The 13746-nt window shown below is 33.6% G+C and overlaps 1 protein-coding gene across 13 annotated transcripts in view; it reads right to left on the minus strand.

Annotated features, from left to right (window-relative positions):
- NEK1 (NIMA related kinase 1) overlaps positions 1 to 13746 on the minus strand; it is a 351041-nt gene that overhangs the window by 92975 nt on the left and 244320 nt on the right. For 11 of the 13 annotated variants that reach the window (XM_037830993.1, XM_037830995.1, XM_037830988.1 and 8 more), the window contains 3 exons: positions 4989 to 5120; positions 3080 to 3145; positions 2763 to 2991 (listed from right to left, as the gene is read on the minus strand). In XM_037830993.1, coding sequence (XP_037686921.1) covers positions 2763 to 2991; positions 3080 to 3145; positions 4989 to 5120 — 427 coding nt within the window. Of the gene's footprint in view, positions 1 to 2762; positions 2992 to 3079; positions 3146 to 3947; positions 4047 to 4988; positions 5121 to 13746 lie in introns of those variants that run through there. The other 2 variants (XM_037830997.1, XM_037830998.1) reach the window with 2 other exon arrangements.

Consider the following 13746-nt stretch of genomic DNA (forward strand, 5'->3'; position numbering starts at 1 on the left):
CTAGGTCTATATCCAGTGAAAATTTCTTTTAAAAATGAAAGTGAAATACTTTTTCAGCATGGAATTTCAAAGAAGCCATCACCTGCAAAGAATGAAACGTTAAAAGAAATCTTTCAGTCAGACAGAAAAATGATACCAGAAGGAAGTGCGGTCTAAGCAAAGAAATTAAGAGAACCAGAAATGCTAACTATTTGGGTATATACAAATGAATTTTTTTTGTTATGATTTAAATTTCTTTAAAAGATTTTACTCCAAGTTAAATGGAGTAAGTACACATTATTCTGTGCCTTCTACTGAATACAGCTATACAAGCAAGACAAAATATATGAAGTAGCTATTTGAGAACTCTGACAAGTAAACAGTAGCAGGCAAATTGGCAAAAAAGACCCAAATTTGAAAGTACTACTGAACTGGTGGTTGGTTTTATAATATCTCCCCCCTCCCATATCTCCCAGTCAGAACAACACACTGAAAATCCAGAAGTGGACACCAGGGTGCTTACAGCACTCCAAGAGAGGCCCTCTGTTCTAACCAGAGGAGTGGGAATGGGAATGCCTACTGCTAGCAAGTGCAGAAATCCCCAGATTTTTTTCTTTCTTTTCTTCTCCATCTCTTCTTGCAGGGACCCCGCACAATCCCATAGTGGTGAGAACAGTAGTTGGTAATGGGAACTGACAAGAGACAAAACTGAAGGAAAGAAAGCTACCTTCTATTTGGTGAAGATGTGATACCAAGAGGGTGGGGCCACTGTTATTTTTCTTTATTGCTGGCTACTTGGTTCCAAGTGCACGGCAGAGTAATGTGACTATAGCATTATCTTTCTTGCCACACAGTCAAAAAGAGGAGCCCCAGATAACCAAAAAACACCAGGGAAACAGCAAAGATAAAGAACTCAGGAAAGCAACCCCATAAAGTTGTCTATGATTATCTGGGCTCACTTCCTATCAACACATGCATGAATCTGATCCTATTCAGCATATCAAAGATTTTAAGAACTGAACTAATAAACAGACCACTGTCCAGGTCCTAGAACATGGAACACATGCTGTATAAATCCACATATCAATGACAGACTTTGAAAAATGAACTAATATTGGAACTACAGCCCATGGAAAGAGGATAGGAAATTACGGCCTGAACTTAACTGGGTTCATTGCCTGCTAAAATAAAAATATCAGTACACTCCATAGGATTTAAACAAGACCCAAAGTCTCATAAGGTAATATTCAAAATTACTGAGAAGGAGAATCTTAACTCTCAGGGAGAAGACAATCAATAGCAAATACCAACATCACAAAGATGTTGGATTTGACAAAAATTTTTAAACAGCTATTATATAAATGTTCCAGGAAGCAATCATGACCACTCATAACACAATGGAAAAATAGAAAGTCTGAGGAAAGAAACAGAAGATATAAAGAAAATTATATAAAACTCAAACTCAAATTGTCCATAAATAAAATTTTATTGGAAACACAGCCATGCTACAGTGGCAGAGTTGAGAAGTTGCAGCATAGACTTTACGGCATGCAAACCTAAAATATTTCCTATATGACCATTTACAGAAAACAATTGCTGACCCTGTTTTAATGACACCCTCCTCCTGCCTCCCCACATGGAGAAAAAGCCCACACTCTGGTAGAGCCAATGTATAGGATCCTTCATGATATGGCCCTGCAAATGTCCTCCAAGACTGCTTGCTTGCCTTTCTCTTTCTTGCATTCTGACTTTTCATGCATTTAGCCATGCTGTAGTATGAATTATATCTAGTTTCCTAAGCTTCACATGTTCTTTCACCTCTGACCTGTGGCCATTATCTGCTTGGCTTTTGGTTTAGCTTACTACTTCTTATCCTTCAAGACATCACTTTTTCCAGAAATCACTTCCTTCATATCCCAATGCTGAGTTAAACTCCTGCACCTATTCTTACCGTAATCTATTCTTAGTATATTACTTATCAACTAGAACTACCTGTTCACTAGCCTCTCTTTCCACTAGACCCTAAGCTCCTTAAGGGGAGGGGATTATATCTTAACCATTATTGTATCCTCACTGCTTAGGAGTATATGGCATATCATAGGTAATCAATAAAGAATTGTTGAATAAATAAACCAAATAAATGCTATCAAGTCTTTTGGCTTTTTTCCAATACAAGAAATAATTCTATGAAAATAGTCCATAAAAAATTTACTCAAAATCTTATTTAGTTGGTGGTCAGACTCATCCTTTTAGGATGTAAGCCCTACAAGAGCAAGTAAATTTTGTTTTTTACATTGCTATATCTCCAGTGCCTAGAACAATGCATGAAATATAGTAGGTGCGCAATAATTATTTGCTAAATGAATGAATCATTAAGTCAGATCTTCTTAATGTCCCTCTCTAAATGCCTAATGGACTTTTTTGAGATTTAATTGAAGTTAATTACTCTGGTTCTCATCAATAATTATTCCTGATAACAGATTAATCTGATATGGTATAAGGGTTAAAGTAATAGAATTTAAATATGTATCTCAGTTCCCTTTCTCACACTATACACTTCTGTAATAAATAGCCTTTCTATTCTTAAGGCTGAATTGTTTTCTCCATTCTTCACATTTCACTGTGGTGGGGTGGGGGGAAGCCTTTCAAGTGCCCCAGGAGGAAAATACACGGAAATACTTCAGCTGCTCTCAATTCTTCCAAGTGTTTTTTTCTTTCAGAATGGCCTACCTGAAGGTCTATATGTGTGCTAGACTAAAATGAGATATAATTTTTATACATACTTTCAGATGCAGAGAAGGATGTATCCAGTGTTAACTCATCCAGAGGAATTACAAGTTGACCTCCTTCCTCCCACTTCTTACGATCAGATGACACCGATTTTTCTTCTTCATGCTCTTTGGCATCTTCATGAACAATTACCTCACAGGTATCAGAGCAATGCTGCTTGCTGTTTTCATCTTCTTGAGCTTTAAGATTTTGATTCAATCTACGTAATATTTCTCGCTTACTCTGAAACAATTATATTATATTTTAATAAAAAATATATATATGGGCTATGTACAATGATTGACAGAGAAACTCTGAAAACTCTACTTACTGAAATAGCATTGTTGGCCTTTTGCATTTCTTCTGAAGTTTCCTGGGTATCAGTTAAACTTCTGTCCTTTAAACACAGATAGTTACATAGTAAGAAATAATGTTATTTTAAAAGTCTACCTTTAAAAATCTGATATTTTTGTTACCTATTTTTCATTAAATTACTCATGATTTCTTTCAACACAGCTTCCTTCATTACTGGTGATGAGAAATATTTAAATATTATCCGCTAACAGACTTAATACATAGAAGGGCCAATTCTCAATAATTTGTCATATGCTTCGATTACTAATCACCAATTTAACTATCTCCACTTCCTCTTTGGCACCTGATATTTCTTCATTCAGTGGTAGGAAGAAAAAGAAAATTAATTTGTACATTCTCATAATTAGGGCTACAGAAAGTTTTGATGGATAAAGTAATTCAAGATAGGAAGTGTTATTTTGAAGCTGTCTTTATGTTTTATGTATATATATTCTTATTAAGTTAAACTACTGAACATGATTGAGAATTGGCTTTTCTCCTGAGGTGAAGAGGATAATGAGAATGAGTTCTGAGTCATTTGTACAAATGGTAATACAATTTTGTCTTCTGATTAGTCTAATCATAGCAATCTAGGTCACCGGATAATTTTAAAATTATGAAAAGAAGAAATTAGTTGTTATAAAAACTGTGAAAGCAAAGGTATTCTAGAAGACTCAGAGCAACTTTCAAAGTTCTAAGTAAGTGATATTTACCAACAAAACAGAAAGAAGAACATTTAGTTACATGGATTACGTCAAATTTTTGTAATATTTGAGAAAAATATGAAAGAGGAAATAGGTTAGTTTTAAAGAAACACATGTAAGTGAGACAAAAGAACATTTTACCCAGTAAAGTATTCAGGAATTATCAGTCGCTACAACCAGACAGAACAGTTACTTGAGATGTGAGACTGGGTACCCAGGAAAGGAACCATGCAGTGGTATCTGAAGTTGAAGTGAACAATGTAGCACATGCAGTCATTAACAGAAAGAATGAGACTAAATCTACTCGAAGAACAATAGTTTCTTATATGACATTCTTGCGAGTGATCAAGAAACTTATTTCCTATTCAGTATTATTAGTCAAGAAAAATACAAAGGCTGCAAAAAATTAGTGTACCCAAAACCTCAAGGCTATCTCCAAAACATGTAATGAAACTCAACAAATAAAAAGCACAGACATCAATTACCAGAAGGAAAAGAAAAGTTCAGTCGATTTTTTTCCTTCTGTCTGTTGAAATCAGGTTGCACTACACAAGTTCAATTCTCTTAACCCTTAAGACAGTCTTCACACTTCAGATAGATACCTGACACATACTTCCAAGTTCTTACTTTTTACTTGCCCATGTTTCTTTGCTTCACTTTCCATATAGCACAATAAAGATTCAGAAGTAGAAGATAAACGAAATAACTGATGAGTTAAGTGTATTTACACTGAGTCCTCACTCGAACATTTGCTATACCATAAGATTTCGAATCAAGGTAAAAATTTCTGAGACTTAATTCCTCGAGTTAGTTACTAAAGTATCAAAGAGACGATAAATTTTAAAAACTGAATATTTGGTAACAGTGAGGGATGGGGTATAAAACCGTTCCATTATTTTTGGTACATTTCTCTATGCATTTTATTTATTCAATATTATTTTAAAGTAAAAAAAGAAAGAGAATCATTTTCATACATTTTTATCTACCAGATGGTCCTAGATATAGAACCTATGAGCAGTGATGCTCCAATATTCAGAGTAACACATACACAGAAATCTTAGGAAGTTATTTTTCCCTAGAAAAAGATAACGAAAAATTAGTAATTAATGAAATTTCACTAAATTTAATTTCCTTTTAAATAATTTTTTGATTTTGAGGGGTTCTAAATTTTAGGAAACTTACCATACCCATTTCTTTCAATGCTGAAGTCATAGAAATAACAGATCTTATTTGTTGCTTCGACAGGGAGCCACCTATTTCATGCTCTCCCAAAGGCGGAGACACATCAGAATTCTTTACTCCTTTAGCCACCAACTATAATAAAATAATTTAAATATATAGGGAAATTTATATTTGCATGAAGAAATAAAATGGTATACCACTGTTTATAACCAATAAATTCACAAGTAATTTTTTCACTCCTCAATTATTTATTAAGCAAGACACTGTGCCAGGTCTGGAGACAGAACAATGAGTGAAGAGAAAATCCCCTGGCTTCAGCTGTAAACATATAGTGTCATGTAGTCCTAAGTAACTCCCTGCCATTGCATTATCAGTGTTTCATAAAATGATCCTTAAAAAAAAAAGTCACCTGTTTTCTAAAAGACTCAATATTAGTCCTCTCTTTAATTGCAATTTACTACAACATTTGGCAGGAAGAAAAAAATATCAATCTTATTAATTTTACTCATTAATCTTATGCTTCTGCAATTTCTACAAGCCATGGTACAATCTCCTTGAAGTCTGAACATCAATCACTCAATGTAAGAGCCCTATTATAAAACTGTCAACATAAATGAGAATGGAAGGAGCGTCTTATACAGGTAAAAGGAAAATTTACTTCACTAAAAATATCATTTGTTATTTTCATACATGTTTGTTTTTATCTTGCCATTTAGATTCTAAACAATATGAAGGAAGATTGTGAACCTTTAATAAATGTAAGGAAATGGCATTTACAGGCATAGTAATAGTCACAAGTTGTAGAACTCTGCTTCCTATTTTTACCTCTTACTCAAATCAGAATACTTACAAATCAGAATACTTATTTTGGATCAGTATACATTTCAGCTGCAATATTTACTGAGCATCTTTTAAGAATACAGTTCTAATATTCAGTCTTCTGGAGTTTCATTTTATACCAATATCTATTTGTTCAAAAGAAGATGGAAACTTTGCTTTAATTCCATACCTTAGCATTATCATAAAGGTATACTGATGTTTAAGATGTGACTACAAATAACTTAAAAAAAATTTAAAGTTTACACAATGGAATATTATCACCTTGAAAGACTATACAGAAATATTTTGGAACTTTTTATACTGTTATATATCCTAGACTATATTCAAGAAAAGAAAGTACCATAGATTTTGAAGAAATCAAAACAAGCTCCTAATTTGTTCTGAACAAGAGCAGCATTTTTAGAGCAAATACATTCTTTCACTCAATGATTATGTTGAAGGGAAGGAAATTAATTTGGGTTTACAAGTGCTGCTGTTTTTATTTAAATCAGTCTTCACTTCTCTGCCACATATCATGTTGATCAATTGTATTAATACTAATTCACTAAAAGAAATTATTTATGCCATTTTGATAAGTAAATCTGTAGTGATTTTTGTGAGAAAACAAAGACACAATATCTAATGAAAGTTAATTCATCAATTTATTCAAAGATGTACTAAGTACCTATTAAGTATCAAGTACAGTGCTAGATAATGGATAATCAAAATGAATAAGACACATAAATCAATCAGTAAGTTATAGAGAAATAAAAGCAAAGAGATGTGCGCTAAATTATCTGGAGTAAAAAAATAAATAAATAAAACAAAACAAAAACCAGAGACAGAACTAACTGTGCAAAGCCAGAGGCGGGGATGCGCAAAGTAACATTAATAGAGTATGTATGAACAGCAATTCATTGTTCAAGGAGGCTAGAAAATACAGTTGCATAGGACAGTTCTGCACTCAAATCCCAAAACACCTCATTTACTAGTCATGATTTTTCATCATTTCTTATCTTCTCTGAATCTCAGTTTTTTTTTTCTCTAAAATGGGAATGGTGTACCCGTTATGTCCTGGTGACAGGGATTGCGACAATTTACATAAAGTACATATAGCGGTGTACCTAATTAACAGTAGCAATTATAGTTCAATAAATATTTATTTAGTTTCCGTTATAAATAAAGTTATTTGGCTTAAAAATCAAAAGTCTGATTTTAGTCCCTGATGAAATGAAGTAACCTGCATAAAACAGGTTTCTGATCTCAAGAATGTAGGAAAAAACAATAGCCTCCCATCTGTGCATGATCAGTTTACAATATAGGCATTGTATACAGAAGTTGACAAGAAGTAGAAACATGGAAGAAAAATACTTTACATTATAAATTTAAAGAAAACTAAGATTTCCAAGAATAACTAAATAGGAGATGTAATATGCATTCAACCAATTTTGCTGACTTAAGAATAGCACCAGCTTTCCTTCTCTGCCTATAATACAATTTTCATTTATGCTTATAAAGACTATAAAGATGTTCTCAAAAGTCATTTCCAAAATTATTGAGCAGGAATCTATAACAGGAATATAAAGGAGACACTTAATAAAAGAAAAATAATTCACCCAAATACCCACTGTTACATTATACTTCATTTAAATTCTTTCTTATCCATAGGCACACGTAATTTTTATATGACTTAAGGCATGGACACAACTATCTAACGTTGTAGTCATAGAGCCTAAGAAAAATCTAAAAACCTCTAGGAAATACTTAGCAGATTTGACCTCAGTGAAAGAATGGAAGAAGTCACAAAGAGGGATGGAAAATCCTTTATCTTGACCTTATAGTCTTAATTTATAAAGTATATTGAATAGACATATTTCCGTATTAACCTCAACCTTAAAGAGAAATCCAAAACAATAGACACAAAAATCTATTTATTGATAATGTGCTGTAAGTTAAACAGGGAATAAGACCAAAGATAATCAAATTCAGTAAAAATTGTGATTATTTTAAGATTGGAAAGGTGTCTATTAAATTCTCTTCACATTATTCATCATTGCACCCACAGAAGCAATCTTTTCTTTTAATTAACAGAAGATTTTTTAAATGAAGGAAATGAAATTGACATGTTTCATACATTAAAATTAAAATTTCACATTTCTATTTTATTAAAATCTGTCTGTTCACCATATGTATGGTTAATGACGGATGTATAATCTATAATCCAAGATGTTTAAAACAGAGATATTCTAAAGACAAATTTATTAACAACTTTATACTAATGATCTTCAGCAGCCTTAAATAAGTGCTTTTTTATACAATCCAAATGTGTATTACTGTCTCCCTTGGGTCACCTAAACTAAACAGATCAGAAGAACTCAAAATAATGAATAGGCAAAAAAATTTAGATGTATGAAATCTCAAAGAATAAAGACAAACAGACCACCTGAAAAACTCTTACAATCATTTAATAACAAAACTAAGTTATTGGAAATGTAAAGGCAGTTCTGGGTAACTACCGAGATGTGGCAAAATCATTATAAGCCTAGGTAACATACATTTCGAACAAGTAAGTAGAACAGTATTTGGTCCTTTAGTGCAAACATCACAAATATATTCTTTATAACTAGAACCTTGAAGCTGCTCAATGTTAAATAGACAAGATACATGATAATAAGGTATTTTTAAATTGTACAACAGAAAACATTAGACTGAGTCTTTAATTTAGAAAGTTGATGAAATACGACATTTAGAAAGTTGATGAAATATGACAAAACAACACAAAAATAAACTAAGCGAAGAAAACAAAATAAAGTTTCATGGAAGACAAAAACATTTACCTTCAAAACAAAAAAGATTGACTTTATTAAAAAACTGATTGAATAGAATATAAGTAAGAAGATAATATACAATTCATTTCAAAGTTTTTCAAAATTCAATCAGAGGTTTAAGCAACCAAAAAATGCGACAATAATAAAATGTTGACTGAAAAGTTTGCTAATAAGTCAGGCAAAAAAAATTTTGTTTTTTTCCTTACCCATTTTCTTACCAGGTTTGTAAAACTGAAGACTTCCACATTCCTTACATCACTACAAAAGGTTTTTAATTATCGCTGTAAAACTGCTTCTATTTCATGTGTCAAATTTACTATTTGCTGAAACATTAACCAACAGTTTTAACAAATGACAAAACTAAAAATTTCACCAAATAGTGAAGTCAAGTTTATAAACACATGAAATTTTCAGTTTATCTACTCTTGAAACAAAGGTCAATATACATTCTATTTTATCTCTACATACTAATTAGTAAGGATTTAGTCTGTGTTAGGAAAATATTATTAAACGACCTTATATCTTAAATATAGAGAATAACTTTGCAAATAATTTTATATAGCCCAAAGATATATCATGGTCAAATTTTATCAAATTTGTATTTAATGTCTAAAACTCTGTCTCTGAAGAACCAATGAATATAAAAGTATTTGCACCTGAAATTAGTATTGCATTAATGCTTTTATAAGAATGTCTAAGGATAAGAACATTCTGAGGTAGCCAGGGGGTAAGTGTGAACATCCTAAGAGGAAGTCCAATAGGCCTGTATGGGAGGTCTGAAGTATGAGACAAAGACAGAAATGAAATACCCAAAAAAAGAGCTAAACACAATAAAGAAGGAATTCTTCAAAATATAGTCTCTGACCTAACCAAGATGGAATTTCTCTAGTTCTATTTTTCACACTGAACTTTAATTTTTAAATACATATTGTTGCCCCTTTTTAAATTGAATCCATCCATCCATCCACCCATCCATTCACCCATCCATCCATCCATCCATCCATCCATCCATCCATCCATCCATCTGTTTTATCTATCTTATCTTATTTTCTCTATCTATTCTATTTCTGATTTGAACATACATGCTGGCTAAGAAAGAAAACACTGTAATATTTGAGAAAAAAATTCTGTTCACATGAAAATTATTCTCCTTATTTAAGTTGTACTTAATACTACAATTTTTAGCAATGAAAGCATCAAAGAAAAAATATTATAAAATTAGGTATACACTGTCAAGTAGAATAATTTAGACAGCAATTTTTACCCTTTGTTAGGTCAAAGGTATTTTTTTTCTTAAAATTTCTTTTTATTAGAGCAGTTGTAGGTTTACAGAAAAATCACGCAGAAGGTACAGAATTCCCATATACCATGCCCCCAAAGTTTTCCCTATTATTAACATTATGCATTAGTGTGGCACCTTTGTTAAAAATGATAAAACATTATTAACTATAGTTCATAGTTTACATTAGGTTTCACTCTTTGTGTGGTATAGTTCTATTCTGGTAACATAAACACCCTAAAATTAATCATTTTATACTTGAAGATTTTAACATGCCTTCATTTTGGTTTATTTCACATTTGGTGTTATTTTGTTTTAGGTCTATTGCTTATCAAACTTAAGGCTGTGTTTGGTTTATCCAATTTCACAGAATCTATCTTTTTTTTTCCATGCATGTCTTCATTTTATTACTCATCTAACCACACAATGGATTAAGTGGTTGTCAGTCACAGGGTTTTTACAATCACATGGTCACAAGATGAAGGCTATATAGTTATACAGTTATTATCATGGATTACAGTTCAACAATTTCAGGAATTTCCTTCTGGCTATTCTAATACACTAGAAACTAAAAAGAAGTATATAATGATTCATTAGTCATAATCATTAGTTAAATCCTAACTTCTCAGTTACAACTCCTCCCTCCCATTTGATCACTCTCTCAATCCTCAGGGGTATCTGGGCAATGACCATTCTAACTTCATGCTGAAAAGGGGTGTCAACATTATAGGGTAGAGGTATGACACTGGTTGATGTTCTTGGAGAGACTGGTATCTCTGGGTTTGAGGGCCTATCTGGTATAGGAACAATCTCGAGGCTTAAGTTTCTGAAAAGATAAACTAAATAAGTAAAACTTTTATAGAGTCTTAGATATAGCCAGGGTATTCTTTAGAGTTTTCAAGAATACTGCTGATTAGGGCTTGGCACTGTGGCAATCTGCAATATCTGGCTGAAGCTTGCATAAGAGTAACCTCCAGAATGACCTCTCGACCCTATTTGAGATCTCTCAGCCACTGAAACTTTATTTTGTTTCATTTCTTTTCCTCCTTTTGGTCAAGAAGGCATTCTCAATCCCATGATGCCAGGGCCAGGCTGATCTCCAGGAGCCATGTTCCACATTGATAGGGAGACTTATATCCCTGGAAGACATGTCCCATGCAGGGGTGAGGGCAGTGAGTTTATTTAAAGAGTTTGTCTTAGAGAGACAGGCCAGATCTGAGCAATAAAAGAGGTTCTCTGGGAATGACTTTTAGGCATAATTATAGGTAGGCTTAGTTTCACCATTACAGAAATAAGTTTCATAAGGGCAAGCCTCAAGATTGAGCGCTTAGCTTATTAAATTGGGAATTCCAAATGCTTGAGAGAGTATCAGGAGTTCCCCAGGTGGCGACGTTTAATAGTTTCACATTTTTTCTCAGTCCCTCAAGGTACTTTGCAAATACTTTTTAAATTTCTGCCCCAAATACTCTGGAATATATCAGGGTATTACATTAACCTGTACAGAATAATAAAATCTCATTCCCTATTCTAGGTTTCCTGTAATTAGGTTGTTTAAATAAACTGATGAGACATGTTAAATTAGTGTGCTACAGAAAATTTAAAATTTTTGATAAAATAAACTTTTCTTCCTTTGGTCTCACACAGAAGTTGAAGTTTTAAAATACAGACAACATTATCCTTTACCCCGTATTCTGGATTTACCTTAGTCCTAACCAGATCAGCTTCATTCATAGTTCTAATTAAAGTCTGATTTCTTTTTCAGCTTCTTTAACAGTTGCTATATGGAGTAATGCTGACTTTCAGAGCTGCAGAATTCTAACTCTGAGTCTCAGGAATCACACAGAAACCCAATGTTCCAGGGAACTACCGGGTTATATGCAAAGAACACAGCATCTCAGAATTCAGAGATAACAGTTAAAACTCAGGAATAAATGTGACTGCTATAGGAGCTTACAATCTAGGCCCTAATTTTCTTATGAGCATTTTTAAAATGAAGCTATGTTCAGAAAAACATTTGACAGTTGACTTATAGTGGGGTCATTAGACACTAACCACAGCATAAGTTTGGTCCTGTGTCACCTTTACACATTTACCAGGGCTATGTTAATTACCTGGTAGGACATAATTAATGTACTTGCCTTGCTTCTCTCTCTTTTTTGTCTTTATAAGCAGTTTTACTCACACACCATACAATCCATCCTCAGTGTACAATCAATGGCTCTTGGTATAAACTTAGTTCTGCATTCACCACTACAGTTAATATGAGAACATTCTCATTTCCTCCCCAGAAAAAATCCCATACCCTTCATATCCCCCTATTTTTGACATTCAGCTTTGGTCTAGTGCCTCTGTTACCATTAATGAAATAGTATTACAGTGTTACTGTTAACTAGAGACCTTAGTTTACATTAATTGCACTTTTTCCCCATATAACACCTTGTGATAGTATACCTACCTATTCAATGTTGAATTCTCTTATATTTATACAATTAACCATTATTACTGTCCACTCTGGGTTCTGCTAAATCATACAGTTCCAGTTTTTATCCTTTAGCTTTCCTTCTGGTGACATACATGACTAGCCTTCCTCTCTCAATCATAATCACAATTTTTGTTAATTACACTTGCAGTATTGTGCTACTGTGCTGGTTTGAATCTATCATGTACCCCAAAAAAGTCATGTTCTTTTAATCCAATCTTGCACGGTACACTACTGTATGTGGGACCTTTGAGTAGATTATTTCCATAGAGATGCGATCCCGCCCATTCAAGGTGGGTCTTAATTAGCATACTACAGTCCTTAAGAGAGCTTAGGGAGAGAGAGGGAGCTCAGAGCTTACACAGACCTAGATGCTCAGAGAAGCTGAGAGAGACATTTTAGAGAAAAGCTAAGATATGTAACCAAGAGTTTTTCCCGGGAGAAGCTAAGAGAAAAGCTAAGACAGAAGCCCAGAGACATTCTGGAGAAAGCTACGGAAACCAGAAGCCAAACCTGGGAGAGGACCAGCGGACTCAGGCCACATGCCTTCCCATGTAACAGAGGAACCCCAGATGCTATCAGCCTTTCTTCAGAAAAGGTATCATCCTATGGATGAGTTAACTGGGACATTTTCATGGCCTTACAGTTGTAAATTTGTGAACTAATATACCCCTACTGTAAACACCAAACCATTTCTGGTATATTATATTCTGGCAGCTTCAGCAAACTGAAACAGCTACCACCACACAGTACTGTGCTATTCATTTCTGAACCTTTACAATGAGCCTTATTGAACATTCTGTACTCCTTAATCATCGATTGCTCAATCTCTGCCTACTTTCTATCTCCTGATAACCTATGTTATTGAATTTAATTCTCAGAGTTTGTTCATTACAGTTAGTTTATATTAGTGAGACCATACCATATTTGTCTTTTTGTTTCTGGCTTATTTCATGCAACATAATGTCTTCAAGATTCATTCACCTTATGCATGCCTTACAACTTCTTTCCTTTCTGCAGCTACACAATATTCCATTGTATGAATACACCACAGTTCACCCTTAGGCTCATCAGTTGACAGAACCCTGAGCCAACTCCATCCAATGGCAACCATGAATAATGCCACCATAAGCATCAGTGTGCAAATGTCTATTCATGTTCCTGTTTTCAGTTCTTCCGAGTATATACCTAGTAACAGGATTGCAGGATCATACAGCCAACCCTATACTAAGCCTCCTGTGGAAGCGCCACACTGGTTTACAGAGGGGCTGTACCACTCTACTTACCTATCAACATAGAATAGGTAGGTGTACCTCTCTCTCTACATCTTCTCCAGTACATATCTTTCTGTTA

The sequence above is a fragment of the Choloepus didactylus genome, chromosome 3, assembly GCF_015220235.1.
Source record: "Choloepus didactylus isolate mChoDid1 chromosome 3, mChoDid1.pri, whole genome shotgun sequence".
Lineage (NCBI taxonomy): Eukaryota > Metazoa > Chordata > Mammalia > Pilosa > Megalonychidae > Choloepus > Choloepus didactylus.